The 22,508-nt window shown below is 41.3% G+C and overlaps 2 protein-coding genes across 4 annotated transcripts in view; one reads left to right on the top strand and one right to left on the bottom strand.

Moving 5' to 3' along the window:
• LOC131475537 (junction plakoglobin-like) overlaps positions 1 to 20,039 on the top strand; it is a 90,042-nt gene extending 70,003 nt beyond the window's left edge. For 2 of the 3 annotated variants that reach the window (XM_058653735.1, XM_058653736.1), the window contains exons 6-17: positions 6,637 to 6,838; positions 6,932 to 7,076; positions 7,164 to 7,267; positions 8,208 to 8,327; positions 8,936 to 9,154; positions 11,125 to 11,277; positions 11,518 to 11,637; positions 12,668 to 12,818; positions 13,800 to 13,921; positions 15,858 to 15,900; positions 17,839 to 17,978; positions 18,976 to 20,039. In XM_058653735.1, the coding sequence (XP_058509718.1) occupies positions 6,637 to 6,838; positions 6,932 to 7,076; positions 7,164 to 7,267; positions 8,208 to 8,327; positions 8,936 to 9,154; positions 11,125 to 11,277; positions 11,518 to 11,637; positions 12,668 to 12,818; positions 13,800 to 13,921; positions 15,858 to 15,900; positions 17,839 to 17,975 (1,516 nt within the window). In that variant the 3' untranslated portion in view covers positions 17,976 to 17,978; positions 18,976 to 20,039. Of the gene's footprint in view, positions 1 to 6,636; positions 6,839 to 6,931; positions 7,077 to 7,163; positions 7,268 to 8,207; positions 8,328 to 8,935; positions 9,155 to 11,124; positions 11,278 to 11,517; positions 11,638 to 12,667; positions 12,819 to 13,799; positions 13,922 to 15,857; positions 15,901 to 17,838; positions 17,979 to 18,975 lie in introns of those variants that run through there. The other variant, XM_058653737.1, reaches the window with a different exon arrangement.
• On the bottom strand, positions 458 to 3,273 carry LOC131475539 (IQ domain-containing protein K-like). The gene has a single exon (XM_058653741.1). The coding sequence runs from the start codon at positions 3,133 to 3,135 to the stop codon at positions 2,239 to 2,241; it is 897 nt and encodes a 298-aa protein (XP_058509724.1). The 5' UTR covers positions 3,136 to 3,273; the 3' UTR covers positions 458 to 2,238.
• Positions 20,040 to 22,508: the final 2,469 nt, after the last annotated feature.

Below are 22,508 nucleotides of genomic sequence, written 5' to 3'. Positions count from 1 at the left end.
CCAAACCACTGGGGGTGGTTGGATGCGTCTGCTCCACCCACAACAACTGAGTGGAGAGAAGGTACTTGGTAGCTCAGAGTACAGCTGATGTGAAAGCAGAGAGAAAACTGCACATTCTGGTCTGCTTTCGACTTTGAAAAGCAAAGAGGAGTCCATATAATATATATATATATATATATATATATATATACAGTATATATATATATATACTATTGTTGTTGTTGTTGTTGATATGGAAGCGCACAGAGGGGGAGGTGACGAAAAGGGGGGAATGACTGTGATCAGACAGCTTTCGGATCACCGGAGACGCATGTTAATACCAAGTGTAAATCCATGTGGTGAAGTGCTATCTGATCATAGAAAATGCATTTTAATGCCAGGTGTTTTTGCACCTGGATGAACATTAATACATAATAAATAACATTATTCGATAACCATAGTGGTTTACACTGGCAAAAACAAACCAAAGCAGGATGGGAGAATATGAGGTTAAACAGAGAAAAAACAAAAGTGCCTGGGGAAAATCAGGGACAGGAACAGGTAACCACAATTGTGTGGATCTGGGGACGCCACAAAAGTCTGTTCAGTTATGCACACATAAAAAAAGGCTTATATTGTTGATTTTTACATGCAGCCAATATGCAGTTTGTTTTATCTTGTTAATAATGAACAAGTTATTATAATGTATAATCATATTAATAATGGCATTGATTTACAGCTTTCTTCATTTGATTTAAGTCCTTGACTTCACACAGTGCAGATACTATGACAATGCTACTTCAATATATATAAATTAACGGTAATGTATCTAAATTATGATGCATTTTAAACATGAGGATGCTGCAGACCTGTACATGAGGAAATTGTGTCTATGCGGACCTCCTTAAATCATAAATGACTACCTGCCATAGAGGCAAAACATGGCAAACACAGGAAGAAAAACTGTAGCTACACAGTAGGAAGAACTAAAGAAGTAAAACAACACACTGACAATACACCAAGAAAACAGAAAATCAGGATCAAAGGCCTTAAAGAACCCACAGTCTATGAAAAGAGCAACAAACACTACAACAAAACGTCCAAACTGAATTAAAGGCGCAAACAGCGATGGGTTCTTTCCAGTCTAGCGCGTGTCAGGGTGCACACTGGCCAATGCAGTTGTCTGTTGCTGCTGACTCAGGAGATTAAACGGATGAGAAGATGTGAGTTCCATCAGAATTTGAATGTGGGTTGCCATGGCAACTGTGGTAGGGAATTCCACCTGAGATGTGAAATTACCAAACAAATGACCTCTTAATTCAGAATGGATTTTCTTATGGCTACTTGAATTGAGTTTATACATTATGGCTTTCTTCTTGTTTCCCATGAGTTGCATTGCCAAGCAGGCACTAATAACAGAACAGGGATAAGGGTCCTGTGATCAGAGGTCATGGCACTTTTATTATTATTATTAGATCAAATGTGAACAGGAGCCATATTTCATGTATTTCAATATGGGGACATCACTGTGTTCCACAAGCTCTGAAAATCAGACCTGAAATCTTTATGTTAAAGGGAATTAGCAAGCAGTGTAGTACAATAGTGACTCTGACAAAGTCAGCTGGCATGATAATGTTTTGAAAAACAAGATGGCAGAACCAAATTCAAACTCTGGAGGGCAGCATTGTACCCCTGAGTGTACAGCCTGCTGGTACTCATTTTTTTACCAAGTTAATGGAATGTAAAATAACCATTATTGTTAAATTATCATAATGTAATATAATGAACTAATACATACAGCTTTTTTGGCATTACAAGTTCCAATTCAGACAGAATACACTTTTTCATCTGTGAATTCATGCAGATTTTCCATAACATCTTCACAAACATTAAATTATGTTTGTAGTTGCAAATTCTGTCTCCAAGGTTGAATGGAAATGCTATAACCTTCTTTGTAGTGTTCTGCTTACGAAAAGTGCCATGACTTGTCAAGGAAATATGACTTCCATAGAGTTAATTAAGGTTTCTCTATAATAGTATAATACTTGAATCATCCTGCATTGTGTTCATTTACTGGGCACAACCTGTGAAAAGGAAACTGATACACCATAAAAGCCCAGATTGAGTAGTTAGAGTTGTTTTTATGAGCTTGTGTCGCTGATCGCTTTGTTCACTTTGATATCAAGCTAACAGGGTTTAATGCCAGAGAAGACTTTCATTAAATGTACCAGCAGTCTATCTCAGGTTGTCAGTTCCACATTATGAAGGAGACTGTTCCGTCTGAGGGTCATCATCAGGCTTAGCTGCAGCTGGGGAATTATCCACTGGTGTTGTGGCAGATTCTTCGTCTGCGCTGCCTGAGCTGGAGGTCTGTGAATCCTCCTCCTCAGAGTTCATCTGGGAAGACGAGCTATGGTCACCGGATCTCTCAGTAATTGAGGAACCCTTGTGGGTGGACCCATCAGAGCTACTAGGATCTGTTATTCTGCCTTCTCGGTAAGCCCAGAACTCCTGCACAGTTGTGGGAACGTCATGGTTCTCGCTCAGTTCTTTTTGCCACTGGCGCAGTGCCAGCATATCTGGGCTAGCTCGGCTCCTGTATCCCCTCCAGAAAGCCTGAATACGCAGCGCAGCCTGACTCTCACTTAGCCGCAGAAACAGAGGGATGGGACCCCTGGGATGTGTCATGATCCACTCTTTGACGAAGGGAATGCCATGGAACTTCACTGGGCCCTGTCCATGCCTCTGGGGGTTATTATTGTATAGCCAGTGAATCAGAAAATCAAATGGGTTAAATGCTGTTCTTTTCCTCTTAAAACAGCCCTTTTTCTCAGCTTCCTTCAACATAGCCTTCAATCCGGGAACCAACACTGGAAAAAGCCTTCTCTCCAAAAAACATATGACAGGATGTTGGAATTTTTTAGGTGACGATGGAAGCTTCTGGTCTGACTTACGGACACCAGCAAGAGCAGGTTGGGAGAGAAGTGAGTCAAACTCTTTGAAAAGATCATCTTCCAAGACTGAGGTGTGTGCACTGATAGAGTTTCTGTCAGTCCACTCAGCCCTGGGAGGACTGGACTCTTCAGGTTCATTCTCGTCACAGACTTGTTGCAGTGATTTTTTGGCACCACCTCTCTTTGCCTTGCTTCTGCTCATTTTCTTAAGTAAGAAGTTGATGCTTTACTGTTGGAATCGGTAATGTTACATTTCAGCCTTCTTCTCCAGATTCATTTGCAGACCTTAACTATATTAATAAGAATGGAGTTAAATGCTTCCTGGTTAACCAACTTCCCCTGACAACAGGAATTTGTTCAAAGGACTTAGTTCAAAGTACTTAAAGGAGCCAAAACTGTCTTTTAAAAACTGTCTCATCCAACATCTTAGGCATTACAAGATGACACAGATAGTGATGGTGAGATGAAGCCTCATGAGGCATTGAACCACTTGAGCCAATTGTTTCACGAAACCACCTACTGGCCAAGTGTATAATCACAGGCAGCTGTATCTGAACCACATAATGTGTGATGAATTGAATTTTTGTGTCTGTTAGAAATGACTATGAATTACAAAAAATGTATGACCAAATCATTTCTGTACATATGTGTTTAATACATTTTTTGAATGTATTCTGTGTGTGTAAGTCTTCCCAAAATGGTAATATCATAATATGGCAGGTTGTGCAATGTTTTTCTGAAAATGGCATGGGTGTAATCAGGCAGAGGACAGTGAAAGTGCTTGTGGAACTAGGAAAAGGGCACAGATTATGCTTGTGAAACTTGGACAATGATGAGCCTCGCTGGCTCCATCCTATATCACCTATCCTACTCTCCTCCCTCTCCTAAATCTCTATCTCTCCCTAAACTCTCCAAACTATATAAACGCTGTCCAAACTCTAGTATCCAAACTCTCCAAACTATCCAAACTCTCAACTGACCGCAACTCTCCTTCAAAAACCCACATTTTGAATGGAGCCTATATAAGGGTCTATATAGCTGTAAAACCTCGCGCTAAATCTGAACCACTTCACAAAGTAATCACGTGGTACAGCCGGGCAGCGAGGCTTCGGACATCATCATTTTGGCTCCTCCCCTAAATGAAGCAAGCCTCGATACGCGCATCGCGGAAACGCCCCCTCCCCTACTCGGCACACGCTTCGAAGCCTCGAAACGGAACGTCACATCACTAGACACAGATCCCCGCGCAGCGGTAATGCAAACATTACAGATGCCAACTGGGATACAGAAACGAAAGAAGAAAAATAATCTTAGACATTTTTGGTGATTTACAATTTGTAGTAATTAGTATTTCGGATTTGCGACTGAGCGCACCGCCACAAGGGACCAAGCTGACCGAACGTTCTAATGTGTTTTGATGGTGGAGGAAACCCACACAGACACGGGGAGAACATGCAAGAACCCAGACCGGGAATCAAACCCAGCACCTCATTTGAGCAAACGCCACCATGAGGAGACATGAAGTAGTGAGGCCTGGAGAGTGAAACTGGCAGGGATTGTTTCCTAATTTGTTAATTAAAATATCAATATTTGCCCGGGCATTTTGATTATGGTATTGCACGAGGAAGGACTATGATGTATCACTAAATCGAACTAAATGAATGACAAGGCATACTTTAGTAAATTATTGCTAACTCTACTGAAAATATGAAACTACTATACATACACTCTCTCTCTCTCTCTCTCTCTCTCTCTCTCTCTCTCTCTCTCTCAGTTGAACCGAATGACGGTGCTTTGCTGGTTAGATAATAAACATGGAGGGAGATAATGTTGATACTGTATCATGTCACATGGTCAGGAAGTGACCATGTGACATGATAAGTTACCTGTACTCTGCTGACTGGCTGGCTGCTACACACCAGTGGTTCATGTCCTTCATCAGTGGCAGTACTTAGACCACAGGCTTCCCTCTGTTCTTCACCAGATCATTCATCTCCAACCAGCCAGGATACACTCCATCCATCCCCTACCTCTAGCTTCAGCTAATTACTGCCCTTTGCAAGCTGAACTTTGATTCTGAGTCTGTGTCTGCCAGTGTGTGATAGCTTTATACTCTGTACTCCACAGCATGGCTGGAGATCCCCCAACAAAGCCCATGATACTTTATCCATGTGATTTGTAATTTTCAGAGCAGCATCATTTATACCATGACACACGCTTGTGTCTGGTCCCCTTTGCTAGTGGCCCCTAAAGTCTCTTGAGGGACCTCTGTGTTGGAGGACTTGTAATGTAAAAACCTATTAAAGACCCTCTCTGCAAACAAACTGTGTAGGAGCTGATAAACATTCAGCAGAGGATCAAAGTAGAAGTGAAATGTAAAACTTTTCTCATGCTCCTGAAAGCTCAGCCTCTAACATGGCAACCAGAGGTCAACTGAGAACTGTAGTAAATGACTACAGAGCTGGCCTTTCATTTCTGCAATAGAGTTAATCCCTTACATGGGGGCTTAACGGAGGAGGATAAATCACACCAATAATTGATTTGGAGCTTAAGTCACACTGAAAAGAAAATTGAATAAATTAAAAGTGAGTGTTTTTGCGGCTTTCACTGTAATAATGCTATGAACGTTTTCTCCCTCTGTCCCTCTTTACTTCTGCCTGTTATTATACTCCCACACACTGTCACTATTTCTTTTATTTTCTGGCACATTTGTTATGCCACTCTCCCCCACTTTTACCCACAGCCTCCTGCATAATGAAGCCCCTTTTACTTATCATTTTTCATGCATCACTCAAATGTTTTTAAAGATATTTTTTACTTCTCTGATGTTGTCTTTTGAAAATATGCTTCTAATTTGTATGACTTATTATACAGTTCTATTTTTTTTTCTTTTTTTGGCTTCGACGCCACATGTGGATCCTCTGCCTCCATTCCATCTTGTCCCTTCCCTTGTGTCCTCTTCTATCACATCAGCTGTCCTCGCGTCCTCTTTCACAACCTTCTCTGTCGTCTTCCTCTTTTCCTTCTGCCCAGCAGCTCCATCTTCAACATCTTTTGTCCGATATAATCACTATCCCTCCTCTGCACGTGATCGAACCATCTCAACCTTGACTCTTCTTTTAATTCCAAACCATTCAACCTGAGCTGTCCCTCAAATATGTTTATTTCGAAACCTGTCCATCCTTGTCACTCCCAAAATCTCAGCATATTCAGCTCTGCCATCTCCAGCTGCGCCTCCTGTCTTTTAGACAGTGCCACTGTCTCACTACCGTCTTGTAGACCTTCCCTCTCACATCACCCCTGACACTCATCTGCACCCACTCCACACTGCCTGCACTCTCTTCTTCACCTCCCTCGTGCACTGTCTATGGCTTTGGATGGTTGACCCCAGATCATTTAAACTGATCCACTTCCTCGACCTCTACTCCTTGCATCTTCAACATGCTACCTGTCTCACTGTCATCCACACACATCTCTCTCTGGTGCATAGCTCCACCTCTCCATTCTCTCTTTCAACAATGTAACCACAGCGTTACGTTACACACACACACATTGTCAGGTACACTTTCACTGAACTTAATGCATAGATGTGACTCGATCAGCTGGAGCTGCCACATGGGAAGTGTGAATTTCTATTGTTTTCAAAAGTTGTTTCTAATCAAAATGAATGTGTTTTCTCTTTATATTGATCTCCTTCATGCAGTTCACCAGTGGAATCGGTCTTATTCTATGCCATCACCACCCTCCACAACCTCCTCCTGCACCAAGAGGGGGCAAAGTTGGCAGTGCGTCTCGCCGACGGCCTGCAGAGGATGGTTCCTTTACTGAAAAAAAGCAACCCCAAGTTCCTGGCCATCACCACTGACTGTCTGCAGCTCCTGTCCTATGGCAACCAGGAGAGCAAGGTCAGCAGTGATGACCTTAACACTGGGAATGGAATATGTGTTGTGTCCACTTTTGTAAAACATTTACACTTCCTACTTTCTCTTTCCTTTCAGCTCATCATCCTAGCCAATGGTGGTCCAGAGGGTCTTGTGTTCATCATGAGGAACTACAACTATGAGAAGCTTCTGTGGACCACAAGCCGAGTTCTCAAAGTGCTGTCTGTGTGTCCTAGCAACAAGCCGGCAATAGTAGAGGCTGGTATGTGCACACAACTGACAATGAGTGTAGACAGTGGAGAACAGATGTTTGTGTATTATATGATTTTGTTGTTACATCTATGTCTAGGTGGTATGCAAGCTTTGGGCCAACACCTCACAGGTTCTAGTCAGCGTCTGATCCAGAACTGTCTGTGGACACTCCGCAATCTGTCTGATGCTGCAACCAAACAGGCATGTATTACTTACACCACTATTACTACTCTGGATGGAGCGGATGGAGCGTTTCTTCTGGTGCCAAATGACTCGTTCCAAAGAAGCAGTAGTTTTATAGTATTACAGTTCTTGTGATTCAGGATAGGAGTTGTGCAGCTGGCTGATTTGGTAGTACAGAGCAGAAAGAAAGGGGTGGGCAGCTGGATGTGGGGAGGAGGTCAGCGGGGAGCGAGGGTCTTATAAAGCTGATGGAGGGCTAGGTGTGTTGTCTCTTGGGGAAATGTAAGCAACGGAAAATTCAGCCTGGTAGACCGGGTTTGCACATGATCATGAGCTACTCCAGATTTGGACCTGATGGTGTTCACACCTCTATGCTTTCTAAGTCTCTCTGTGAATAAGGAAAGTGTGTTGCTTGACTCTGTTTTCTCACAGTGCTACCACAGCAAGGGCCTGATCCTGGATTCAACCTGTCAGAGTTCACTGCGCCCTTTAAATCCACAGAGATCGACTGATACATTGCAGAGCTTGACAGCTTGAAATTCCTGCTCTTCCTACTGGCCCCAGTGTGTGCTAATTAGAAAGTAGCAGGAGAGGACTTTATTCTCGACCTGCAGTATCCTGACATCTTCAACCTCCTGGAGCCTGGAGGAAAACAAATGACACAGTCTGGCTTTGTGGCAAACATTCAACTCTGGATCCACAGATGTTGTCACTGAAGGTTTTGCATTAGCAACAGGAAGTGTAATGTAAATAATTGCTGTGGTAACGTTGCTGTGCAGACTTTTCACAGCTAGTCTGAGTCCATGATTTACCAATTTAGCAAGAGTTAACTGTGTCATTTGTGATATATATATATATATACATGAGTTATCAGGAGAGGACTTTCTCTCATAGAGACTTAACAATAATGAAATGTTTTATGAATATAATAATTCTACTCATTGTCTTCTCTCTGTAGGAGGGGTTAGATGGTCTGCTGCAGATACTGGTCACTCAGCTGGGCTCAGATGATGTCAACATGTTGACCTGTGCAACGGGCATCCTGTCCAACCTCACCTGTAATAACTCGCGTAACAAGGTACATCATCATCATACAATACAATCAGTGCATCATTCCAAAACTGTGTAAATTTAACTGCTGATATTTTTGACTCTTCTTTGTTTTTAGATCTGAGCAGGATTTTACATTTCCACCTTGTTTTACTTTTTTCTGTGAATTTCCAATCAGTGAAAAATAATTTCATTATTTGACAGGTGCATGTTTGTTTGTGCACTCTGTAGCAGGAAAACCAAAAGCAATATGCCATGTGGATGTTTACTGTTTCTTCAAATGTTATTCTCTCTCTCACACACACACACACACACACACAGGTTTGTGAAGCTATTCTTTTTAGGACTCTTACAGTATATTCATTTTGACAGCTTAGCCAAAGTGTTTCTCTTAACCATTAGCAGTTAATGGCAGTCTTAACCTAACCACAATTCAAATCTTAGACCTAAACTTCCTCAGAAATGAGGTTCTGCCTCATTATGAGTAGGTTTTGGTCTCCATGAGGACTAATGGTACTGACATGGTCTGTGTTTATGCCAGAAAAGAACAAATACAATGTTCTCAGAGGTGAATTGATGTTTCAGCTGCACATTTCACATGAACCCTCTCCTCTTTTTATCCCTCTTTTCTCTCAGACCCTGGTGACTCAGTATGGCGGTGTGGAAGCTCTCATCCATGCAGTGCTCCGGGCCGGGGAGAAGGAGGATGTTGCAGAGCCGGCGGTGTGTGCTCTGCGTCACCTCACCTCCAGACACCACGACGCAGAGCTGGCCCAGAATGCTGTGCGGCTGCACTACGGTATCCCTGCTGTGGTCAAACTGCTGGGGCAGCCACACTACTGGCCTGTAGTAAAGGTGAGTGGAGGCACTGTTGTTCAGTTGTTATGTCAAGGCATTTTACATAGCAAGACAGAGACCTTAATCTATTACAGAGAGAGGAAAAAACAACTGACCTGCCATGCTGCATATTGGGAAAGTTATGAGGCTAACATTCTAATCTTTTTAAAGGCTATAAAATATAAGGGATACATGTTGCTCATGTAGGAAAGGATGGGATTTGGATACAGTGCTGACTCTACTCCAGTTAAATCTCCTGGACAGTTTTTGTCATGGTTTGTTGCACCAATGATAAGCTGCTTTCATAAATAAAGGCAAGAAGCAACGACCAAAGAGAAGCTAACAAACAAGAACTGGTAATTATGTTGATAAATATGTTGCTGAGATGTAAGTTGTCTATGATTATAAGAAGACAATTTAATATCAGACGTTTCACCAACAGGAAGGTCAGTTATTTCTAATCAACCCGTCTAATGTGCTATTTTCGGGACTTGGTGTTTGAAATCCCTTTTCTGAACAAAGGACACAAACTTAATCCAATCCAACTTTATTTATATAATCGAATAAGACCTGCAGCTCCTTTGTTCAAACTAAAATTCAGATTTTTCTATGGACTTTGAGGAATAGTTACGAACTTAAGTTTCCAGTGTCAATAACATGTCACACATGCCACATACAACCACTCTTCAAACAACCTGAATTGTTCCTTTAAGCTTGTCATTGTGACATTTAAACTGACATTACACATGGCTATTCAAAACGACACCATTTGCACTGGTCCTCAAAGCATTGCTTTCACTGTTATTCTCTCTGTTGCCATCATTGGCTGTTCCTGTAAAAATGACAACGTGATTTATGACATAAATCTGGATCCAAAACCCATAAGAGAATCACATTTCCTTGGCATCCAAAGTGTTTATCACAAAGGCTGCTCTGAGGAGAGGTACTGTATCTGTGTCCTAACAGGAGTCTTAATATTAAGAGGGTAGAGAGACATGAGCACAGGAGGGGATCACAGAGAGATGAATAAGAATGCACTGTGCCCGAGAGATAGAAAGATAAAAGCTCAGGATTTTGGAAAAAAGACACTCAAGAGAGGAAGAAGCAAACAAGGACAAAAGAAAATAAGTGACAGGATGATGAAAAAAGACACAGAAGGAAGGAAATGTCATGCTTCCTAGAAAACATGTCCAAATAAGTCTAAAGGACATAAGATAAGACAATCCTTTATCAGTCTCACAGCAGCAAAGACAGAGTAAAGGTAGGTAATCAATAATTAGCATTTTCACATCTATGAATGTACAATATAGGAAAATATTGACAGTTAAGATTATAAAGCCAACATATAAACAGCATGAACTTTATATTTACACTGTAAACATTGCCAATTGGGCATAAGGTATTAAATAAATAATTGAAATGAATTAAAGGGATTCTATTGCACATGGGATGAGATTTATGTTACATGTGGTCTACTGAGAGCAGTGACTGTTGTGTAGTCTAACAGCAGCAGCAGCAAAGAAAACAACCTGCTGGGAATTTCTATCTATCTATCTATCTATCTATCTATCTATCTATCTATCTGTCTATCTGTCTATCTGTCTATCTGCGATACTGCTGAAGGAGCTTGTCCATCATAATCTGAAGCCATACCTGTTACATCTAGTGTCATTTTAAATGAGTACACTGATGAAACCGTGTCCAAAAGTCAAAATCCATTTCATGCACGTTATTCAAAAGGTTTTGAGGACCTAAAAATATACCTGCCGTGACCCGACCCAGACTTTGGGAACCCCTGGACTAGACCTTATAATGTATTTTCATTTTGGGAAAGTTTTGTCACTGAAATCATTGCAGGGTTACTGGAGTGCAGTTTGCTGGTGTTCTGCTGTTTAGAGGAGCATATGTGAAGTGGTCTTTAAAGGTGACCCACATACAACCTGGAACATCCTGTTGAGAAACCTCTGTGATGTCTCTTCTCTCTTTAGGCCACAGTTGGTCTAATCCGGAACCTGGCGCTGTGCCCAGCCAATCAGGCGCCGCTGAGGGAGGCAGGTGCTATTCCTCGTCTGGTCAACCTGCTGCTGAAGGCCCATCAGGACACACAGAGACACGCCTCCTCCACACAGCAGACATACCAGGTCTCTACACTCTCACACACACACACACACACACACACACACGTCCACATGAGGGTCGCAGGGAGCTGGAGTCAGTCCCGTTATTAGGGCTGTCACTTTTTTTATACATGTATATATATACATATACATATACATATATATATATATATATATATATATATATATTATATATATATATATATATATATGTATATGTATATTGTCTCTATACCAAGCATTTGTCCGCCTCTCTGTTACCAGGATGGAGTTCGTATGGAGGAAATAGTAGAGGGCTGCACAGGAGCTCTCCACATACTGGCCAGAGACCCCATGAACAGAGGAGAGATCGCCAGCATGCAGACCATACCATTGTTTGTACAGGTACGAGACAATGACACCACAGTGCACAAACTACATGACATGATGTCAGCAGTCAGGAACCACACACACCACATTAGTCTGTCGGGGTTTGTTTGGATCTGATATAAAGAATCAACACTGCCATTCCTTTAGTTCCACAGTGTTTACAAGAAACAACAAGACTATACTAGGGAATATCTGATGTACCATAAGTGAGCTGTAAAGTTTTTTTGAAAAGCATCAGTCGTTGAGTCGTTGCTGCTGTGCCATGGCTATTAATAGGTTTCCACCAAGTTGAAATGCAATAGTGACTCTACAGTTTCTGTTATCTACCATGTTACCAGTATATTACCTGCACAATCATGGGCAGGTGGCAGCGATCCCATTTTATTTTGAAAGTGAGTATTTACCTGCAGACGGTAGACCAGTATTAACAGCAGAGCATGTAACCATGCATCATGTTATTAGTTTTGATGAACATTGAATCTATCTGTGTGTGTGTGTGTGTGTGTGTGTCTGTCTCTCAAACCGATGGTCCGATTGATTTCAAACGCGACAGGTGTGTTGCTACGGGCACGAGTAAGTGCAGTGCCAAGTTTGCCGTTGTTTGGATAAGTCATGCAAAAGATATCGTTAAATATATCGCTAAAAGAAGCACACATTGGCCCTCGCCGCTCTACTGTAGCCACTCCCCCTCTCAGTCACACAGCACTGTGGGCTTCCTGAGAGGATAAGTGGGCTGCACAGTAAAACAAGGCGCCTTGAAGCAGTTCCCCCAACCACAGACTGTTCACCCCACTCTCCTCCACGAGGCGTTACAGGTTCACCTGCAGGTTCAGAGGAAGCAACCATGTAGTTAAATGATCCATATTTACTGCATGCCATTATCAGTAGTATCAGTATTTGCTTTGTACCAAACTGTCACTGAACTTTTGCTGTGTCATAGTAACAATGAGCACTCACAGACGCTGATTCTGCACTGGTGCAGTATAAAGGCAGGTAGACAGTCAAATGTCATCGCCTGACCCTGAGTGTGTAAACGTGTGTCCAGCTGCTCTACTCTTACGTGGAGAACGTGAAGCGAGTGTCTGCGGGCGTCCTGTGTGAGCTGGCCCTGGACAAACAGTCTGCAGAGCTGATCGATGCTGAAGGAGCATCGGCACCACTCATGGAGCTGCTTCACTCCAGCAACGAGGGCATAGGTAACACACGCAATCACAGTTAAAGTCACTCCATCTTCATCTAATTATATAGTATATTATGTGAGGAAGAGGAGGATGATGATGGCTACGGGTTGTGGGTGTGTAGTGTTTTTGAACTGTTCCTTCCTGCTGTTGGGAGTAATCCTGCCTGCTGTCATCGGTTCTGTGAATGGCATCTGAGACCTACCGTGGACCAGGTCTGTGTCATAGTAGATGCGCTGTATGAAAGTGTGAGTGTGAATGGGTGAAGAGCAAAACTGTAGTGTAAAGCAGCTTTGAGTCCATGGACTGTGTGACTCTTAACACTGGGATCACATCTCATCTGCACCATTCTCCAGTATTTACCATTGGAACTGCTGGAGCTCAGCCACAGACAACTGTTATGTCTGGTCAGCAGTTTGTTTACACCGAGATCAGGAGCTCCATTCCATCCCTGTGGTCAGCAGCAACTCGACCCCTCGCGGCTCCATGAAGACTGGACCAGGTGGGACAGAAATCCTGGAATGGACACTAAACAGTAAAGTTGAAGTGAAATGTCCAGTCTAAATCCTCTCTCATCCATAATCACATTTTAATGCAGTAAATTCAACACTCTCAAGACACAAGAGAAAAAAAACAACCTGAAGTGATGGCTAACGTTCAATCGCCAATTTTCCAATCGTGGGATTTTTTGGATTTTTTTCTAAAGGCATTTTAAAGTCTAACCTGCTGCTTAGATGGTACATGAAGTTGGTGAATCATGACTGCCATCTGCTGGACATCACTGTGAATGAAACTCAAATGTCCATCTTGTGCTGAGCTTCGACACAAAAGCTGGAGACATAATGTTGTAGTTCTGTGGTTTATTTTCAACAGTCATTTCAAAAATGATGATGACACAATTGTTTGAGATTGTTCCACTGAATAATAAATGAATACATTTTTGAAATAAATCAAACTGTGTTGATGAGTAACTGATGTTTAATGTGTATCTCCCTGTAGCCACCTATGCTGCAGCAGTGCTGTTCCGTATTTCAGAGGACAAGAGTTCAGACTACAGGAAGAGAGTATCAGTGGAGCTAACACACTCGCTCTTCAAACACGACCCCGCTGCATGGGAAATGGTAAGAATCCTCAGTGTGTGTGTGTGTGTGTGTGTGTGTGTGTGTGTGTGTGTGTGTGTGTGTTTACACAGCCACTCTCTGGGGACTTGTCTTCCTTAAAGGGACAAAAAAGCAAGTACCCATTATGTAAATTATTACTTTTTAAAATGAAGTCATGGTATGGTTTCGGTTAAGGTTAAGGTTAAGGTTAAGGTTAGGCCAGTAGTAGTTATGGTTCAGCTGAGATAAAGTCTCCAGGAAGTTAATGTAAGTCAAGTTAGCCACGTTAGCTGTGAGCAGCCCCACCTGAGCTGCTCCTTTAAGACCCATCTGCCCCCAAACGTTATCTCTGTCACTACCTTACAAACCTCCATGCATCTTTTGAGTTGGTAGGGATATTACATAATATGTCCTCTAGAGGGCAGTGCCGAGTTACAGGCAACAAACACACACACACACATATATATATATATACATATATGTGTATATTTATATATATGTGTATATTATTATTATTACTGCTCACAAAACAAAACAACAAAAAATGTTACATAACATTATCTTATTTAAAATCCCTCGACCTGCTGTAAATAGTTTCAACAGGAAGTAGTCATACTTTGCACATGGGCGGAACAAATTGGGTTTCTGGAATAAATAGTTTAAAGAGCAGGGAAATCCTCTTTTGGAAAATTCCACTGGGTGCAAAAGCTCTGGATCTAAGAGGAAAGTAGCTGCAGTGGACAGCGTCTGGTGATCAGGAATCCTCTGGGAGAAAAGCAGCTGTGGCTAATGTTCTCCAGGATATGCACAGAAGCAGGAATACTGTCTGATCAGGGATCTGACACAAGGGAGATCATTAACGTGAAGTGAGTTGTTTACTTTCTATAAACTTGCAGGATCTGAAAGCTTGTTAAGAAGTTACTGGAGACCATCCACTGAGAGCAGGGAATAATGGAGCAGTCACATGACGCTGTTATTTCATCAGAATCATACAAACCTCCAGAGTGACTTTCAACATTGTTGAATGAACAATAAATAATCATAAATAGACATGGTTCAGAGACTCTAGTTGTTGTGTTTTTGTGCTTACTTGAGTCGTTGGCCATGTTTCAATGTCAGAGGGATGGCATTTCTAATCCTGTCCATCTTTGTGACTTTCAACGGAATCTCAGCCTCTTCAGCTCTCGCTCCAAAGCACACACATCATAGCAGCTCTCACATTCATCTTGTAGATCTTCCTTTTTACTTTCCACACGTTGGCAGATAAATACATCCCAGCTTTGACTGAACCAGTTTTTATAAGCACTTATCTGGATCATATGGGTTTGTTGAACTCATGTATTTGTACAGGTCCCAGGTCATGAATAAAGACAACACGATGCATTTACATGGATCCTCTTGCAAACGTGACCTCATTATTATCTGTCATTCCCCAGCTGCTGTGACTCAGACAGTCTGCACACACACATACAGGAGGTCGGATAACTGCCTTTGAATAGAACTCTGAGCTTGTGGTTCTATTGTGTGGGAAGTGACTGGCATTCAAGTGTTTAAGGAACTGTTCTAGTGCTGATGAACATGAAGATGGGAGAACTGTACAGTGTGTGCTTCATTTGATGGATAAAGAAGTGAAAAAACCAGCATCTGATCAGCTGCAGTTGCATTGTTTTTTGCCTTTTGTTTGTTGTGTGCTTGTTGTTGTTGTTAGTTTGTTGTCTCTAACGTTTGTTGTCCCGTCGCTCTGAATATGTGGAGGTGTTGAAATGTTGAGAAGTTCCATTTCCTTCACTATTTGCTCTAATAGACATGTTCTTTGATCTTCTCTGATCCAGCAGTGAGTGTGTGAACACGGTGAGGTTGTGATTTTCACATCATTGACCTGTGTGTTTTAAACAGGAACAGTGTTCACAGTGTTCTCTTTCCATCCGTGTGTGTGTGTGTGTGTGTTTCTCTCCAGGCTCACACTGCGGTTCCTTTGGAGCCCACTTACCTAGCTGATGGTGAGTACTGTGATTTAGAGGGAAATGCTGCCAAATAATAATGTTTGAATTAATAATTCATTGACCAATGCTGATTATTATTTATTAATTGGACATCCATCCATCCAGTGTCTACCGCTTTATCCTCCACATGAGGGTCATGGAGCTGCTGATGCCAATCCCAGCTGACACGGTGATTGGCAGGGTACAGCCTGGATAGGTCGCCAGTTTATCGCAGGGCAAACCTACAGAGCCGACCAACCAGTAGCTCACGCCTACAGTCAATTTAACGTGTCCAATTAATGTCTGAATGTTTTTAGAGAATCTGGAGAAAACACACACACAAACACACACACACACACACGCAAACTCACACTGGGATGCAAACGGGGATGCTAGCTACATGTGCCACTGTGTGGCCTCATTAAGTGGCCAATTCTCCCAAATGATGCGTTTGTGTTCTCAGAAGTTTGAAAACCTACCATCAGAAAACCTCTGATGACCTGTTTCATATATTTGTTGTATTTATACATCATTTTGTATTGAAAAGACTTTACAGTATATAATTACAATGCAGTGCAGACATAAAATGTAGATTGGAAAGACAAACCAAACCATTAGTGTTGTTCAATAACTGGTTACTGATGTTAAACTTTTTTTGTTTTTATAAAGTAATAAAAAGGAAAACTGGCTAAATATATGGGTAAAAAATGGCCTCGGTTATTGGCCATCAGCTTCCCTGATTGCTAGAAATCCTAGAAAAACCCATATTGGTCAACTCTGGTGTAATAAGGAGCACAGATTAGATCTGAAACACACTGAAACAGCAGGTGTGAGACCAGGGGCCTCATGTGAAAACCATGCACACGACACCATGTATAAAAATGTACTTGGCGTCAACGTTTGCGGATCACAGAATTTGGGCGGTGCTCCGCAAACTTGCTGTGTTTCAAAAAGAATATTATGAATGTGTATTATTCTGTGACAATCAATACTGATAGAGCACGTACATTTGAACATTCTGCCAACTTCAAGCCCTTGTCCCTTTAGTACCCAGGTGGCCTGGAAAGGTTACTACATGGGCGTAGGTTTGAAGCGGGAAAATCATGGACGACATGGCTGCTGAGGCCTGAATAGAACCCTAATGGGGCCCATATGCACATGGTGGCTGGGATGTAGCTTGTGTAATAAAATATGCTTACATACTGTAGGTCGGTAGGTTTGCTAAGTGATATGAGTATGTCTGAGAAAGACAACGCTACTCACTGACACTCTCAATCACTGGAATCTAGCATATGCAGCTATGTGCTCTCACTATTCCCAACACAACAGCTGTGTCCATCCAACTAAAGTCTTTGTTTGGTCCCTATAGTATATGTGTCTTCTTTCCTCTCAGCCACCACAACCATGCAGCCTCATTAGACACAATTCCCAGAGGGAAACTGGGTTGTCATTATAGCAGCAGACACTTCAGACACATGCCAAAAAACAACTTCACAATATCACGGTTAAGTTTGACATCCTGCATAACAATCACCTGTGCCTATTTAGAGACATCTGATTAATATTCCTGCCATAGAAGTCATCAATGCCTCTTCTGTCTGTCTGTCTGTCTGTCTGTCTGTCTGTCTCACAGACACTAACAGATTATTTGTGTTACAGCAGCATAATGTGTGCACTCTAAACCTGAATAAGTAAAAGTACTCAAACAAATTGAGGCAATCACTTGCCACAGGTTTTACATTTGCATTTTTTTTTTAAAAGCTGACGTAGTAAAGAGCAAGAGCTCCAGCAATCAACATGTTCTTATGTTGGCGACACCTTACATGCACCTATACTGTGTACTGAGCTGCAGGCAAACGCTCATAAAGACACAGTTTAATGTTTAAAGTTTGACGTTTTGATTCATCTTGATGACACAATGTCTCCTCATTTGAACTGTAAATCTCTGTGTCTCAGATTTAGATGGTGCTTACCCTCCCTATGGCTACACTGATATGCCCCTGGACACCCTACCACTGGACCCTGACCTCCATGAGTCCTACATCCCTGATATGACCTATGACCCCAGACAGGCTTACCCTGAACCACTCTAACAGGTAAACACACGACAAACATTTTCATTTGTGTAGAAAAACATTTGGTGTCAAATGTTGTGTGTCAGTGTGTAGAATTTAGGTGAATCTTTTGGCTAAAATGGAATGTAATACTTTAATACTAATCATATTTTCATTTTTTTACCCCACACTCACAGACGTCTATCCGTCTATTTGTACGCCACTGTTTCAATAAAAACACACTAATACACTTAATATGATGTATATTCTTTAAGTCAATTAATGAGATTTTTGGACTGTGACAGATGGATTTACTTCTGCTTCCAATCTAATCTATTTTTACTAAACAAAGTATAGTTGTCTTAAAGTACAGTATGTTCATACATTTTAACTGATGAAAGTGAAAAATATCGATTCTAGGGATTTTTATTCATCGTTCTGAGCATAGAATGAGTTATTTTTATCCACATTAGGTTACAATCAAAAAACAGAGTTCATCATATTGCACCACTATGTTAAATGGACAAAGCAAATACTGGGAACTGACTACTGAGAAAGTAGGATGCAATTTATCAGTGGTCAGCCTTGAACTTGAACTAAATATTACTAAGTCTTATTCACTCTAATCCTTTTTAAGTCTCTCTGTTCCAATACTTTTGCTCACATGAAAAATTGGTGGTTCAAACATCTTTTGCTGTCTTCTATGTTGTGTATCAGATCCAGATGTAAATACCTGGAAGTAAAAGCTGAAATGTTCATCTTTTGTCTGATATTCATCTTTTGATCCCAATTGTTTTCAGACTATGGCAAAAATGAAGGAATTGGCCTCACTGTTCCAATACTATAGGAGTGCACTGTACTAGTGGTGACATAGTAACGTTCAGCAAGAGAGAGCAAATTATTTGTTGCCTGGGAAATGAAAACTCCAAGATCTGTGGCTCACCAAAGAAAAAGACAAAGACAATAAATTGCTGCAATCAACTGGAACCCCCCCTAATGTAAATATTCCACATTTCTTTTCTTCTTCTTTTTCTTGCAGGAGAACAAATCAAAGAAGCTGAAAGTGAAAGAGAGAATGAACAAAACCCAGGAACAAAGACTCAGAGAAAATGGATGATGTTTGGACGACAGAGAATCTCAAAAAAGGGAATGAGTTTGCTCCGTCCAATCCGTGGGAAAAGGATCACATTTGGCAACCAAGAACTATCACACGGGTTGCTTGTTAAAAAGGTTTATTGTTGCTGTAAATGAATAAAAAATGTAACTTTGTTATAATGTTTTACTGATGAGATGAAAGTGGAGTTGTTTGAAGTTTTGAGGCACCGTTACATGGGTAACTTTCTGAAGCAAACATGTTAGGCAATAATCAGTCAATCCCGTCGCACTTTTCAAACAAATGAAATGCCATTTAGTTTGTGGGACATACTAAGGACTTTGATCATCCACCAATTTGTTTGAATTGGTATTTGCAAAGGTTGGGAAACCAGTAAAATGCTTTTACTGTATATGAAGAGATGACTTAAAACCTTTTAAAAGATTTCCACAGCATTGGTATTATGACTGCCAATCACCATTGCTACCAAAAGCTACCCGTGTATCTTAGCCTTAAGATACTGTCCTTTAGATGTCTCCTCTGTGTATTCCAACAGTGCACATGTCCCAGGGTGTCCATGTGTGGTTGTTGCATGGTAGTATATTGTGAACTCACTCGAGATGATCTTCACCTTTACGTTGTATGAAAAAGTGACTTGGATATTACAATTCTTTTTGGATTATATTATGGTGCAGAAAATGGACCCGGAATCCCACCAAGTCCCAGCCTCACTTTCACTTCCTCACAGGAAATGGACTAACAATTCACCACCCACTTGATGCCCACAGATCACGGGTGGAAATGGACCACAGGTCTCAGATCTGTGGGTGCCGTGGACGACACTGCAGAGCAACGGTGTGTTCCATTTGTAGTCGGAACTCAGAATTTCCAGCTCAGAGCAACCTCACCAACCCTGACATGGGATTTCAATCATATGAACACTGATACTTTTACTGTTAATAGCACTTGTGTCATGTTTGTTTCACAGTAAATCAGTCGTACACATGGTACTGCATCATTTTTAAATGTATGTTGTGACGCTGTGTGCGCGCGTGCATCCGTGCACACAATACAGTGTAGAGCATTAATACTGATTGGTGTTGCTAACAATGGCTAGCTCACGCTAGATTTGCATCCATGTTTTTTTCCTTGACTTCTCAGCTGGAACGTAGGGGTGAACTCAGGGGTGACGTCACTCCCAGTTCCGACCTCCAACTTCCAATATAAATGGAACATAACATAAATTGACTCAACTACTTACATAATGTGCTCAGTCATTATGACAAATGAGAAATCTGTCAATAAGAGGATAGGCTTGACTGTACATGAAGGTGAGCTCTGCTTTTTCACTAGAGACATTTCCAAATGTCACAGGAGAAAGAAAAACTGGTGTTATGAGGTTTATCACTTCCTGAATAGATGAGAACTATTGTACATGTTATGAGGAACAAACACCTGGACCTTTCCTGCTGTGACAAGTCAAAATGTACATTCTGATAGCTGCTCACAGCATGTTTTACAAATTCAATTCAATTTAATTTTATTTGTGTAGCGCCAAATCATAACATACATGATCTCAAGTCTGTACATAGACAACATCAAGGAGAGCAGAGAAACACAGCAGTTCACACAATGAGCAAACACTAGGGGGCAGTGGAGAGAAAAAACTCCCTCTTAACAGAAGAAGAAATCTCTGACAGAACCAGGCTCAAGTTACAAGTTTATACAGTCAATGATATCAACTTTTAATTATAGCACAATAATGTTGGTGATGATATATATGATATGGATAGCCTCGAAAACTGGGTTTTCATTTAGAAGAGCGTATATATTCATACCATATTCACACCACGCTGGCGTTTTCAAGGCCTGAATACATAGGTTTCCAGTTCTCTTTAGTCAAACTTTCTGAAACTAAGCAACAAACTGCAGACGAGAGAATTAGCGTGCCATGCCCAGTGTACTTGTACTGTATGGTCACATGTATTCAGCTGCTTTAATATGGATGCAGATAACTTAACATAAACACTCATGTGGATGGGGAGATTATATTACAGTACATTGCTTAAAGACACTGTCTTTCCTATACAGTTTTTGGCATTTTTCAGAAGGACACCTTAGTGTGTGGGGTTGGGTTACTGACATGTGGGACCACAGGGTGGAATAGATCTCCGGTAGCTGATGTCACACAACCAAGATAACACCTCTGACACGCACCCCGGCAGGAAACAATGCTGTTCATCCCTATAGACGTACTCACATAAACAACACATAAATCAGGCCGTCTGTTTGCGTCATAAAGGTGAAGACGGTGGATAGCTGTTGTGCCCCGGGATGCAAACACAGTCGGTGACAACGGGAGAGCATTTTACTGGGTCTCCACAGATCCAGAGAGACGTGGAGGTGAATCACTGCTATGGAACGTGCTCACAGCGAGCAGAAGAGCCGGCTATTTACCACAGGGTTTGTGGTAAATAATGGATTCAGACTGATAAACAAGTCTGTGCAGCAATGTCAGCAATTATTTACATTACACAGCTCGTTGCTAATGCTAACATTATGCTAATGCGGCACTTTATATGCTGCAAGAGAAGTGGGATTATTGTAAATTAAGCAGCAATTAGTGGGAATTTACAGTCAACACAGAAAACTGAGGAAAACTGCGAGGAATTGTGTGGAATTTCAATCCCTGACAGTTTCAAGCTGAGAAATCTTGACCATCCATGCCTTTGGACTGTGTGAGCGTTTCATATGTAAATAAAAAACTGTGTGACATTCAAATGCAAATCAGGAGCATGTGTTGGTGTGTGTGTGTGTGAGCAAGAACACAAAAACCTAGAAATGGATTCTAATCAGTCGTAATATATGCGCACACACACACACACACACACACCAACATTTTTCAGACCCTTACATTATTTTATTAGCTGTTCATGATAGTGTTTTATGATTTTATGACTCATAACACTAAAGTGAGATAAATCAACTGTTGACTGTTAATTATGAATGATAAAAACACTATTTTTAGCCGGTGGACTCAAGAGTAGAATGTTTGTCACAAAGCCAGATTGCGTCCATTTCTTTCCCTCCAGGCTCAGTGAGATGAAGGGAAGTTTATCAGGACGTTGATGATGTCAGGGTACTGCAGGTCGGGAATAACCTGCCCTCCTCCATCCACCATCTAGTGGACTTACAATCACTGCAGTCTCATGTCTCATTTTGGACGACATACTATACTATGACTTTTTTGACCCATTTTGGACGACATGCAATACTTTGACTTTTTTGTCTCATTTTGGAGAACATACTATACTATGACTTTTTTGATCGATTTTGGACGACATACTATACGATGACTTTTTTGACCAATTTTGGGCGACATACTATACTATAACTTTTTTTGGTGATTTTGGACAACATACTGTACTATAACCTTTTTCATCGATTTTGGACAACATACTATACTATAACTTTTTTGA

The sequence above is a fragment of the Solea solea genome, chromosome 16, assembly GCF_958295425.1.
Source record: "Solea solea chromosome 16, fSolSol10.1, whole genome shotgun sequence".
Lineage (NCBI taxonomy): Eukaryota > Metazoa > Chordata > Actinopteri > Pleuronectiformes > Soleidae > Solea > Solea solea.
Note: the sequence above shows the minus strand (reverse complement) of the source record. Positions and strands in the feature narration are given on the sequence as shown.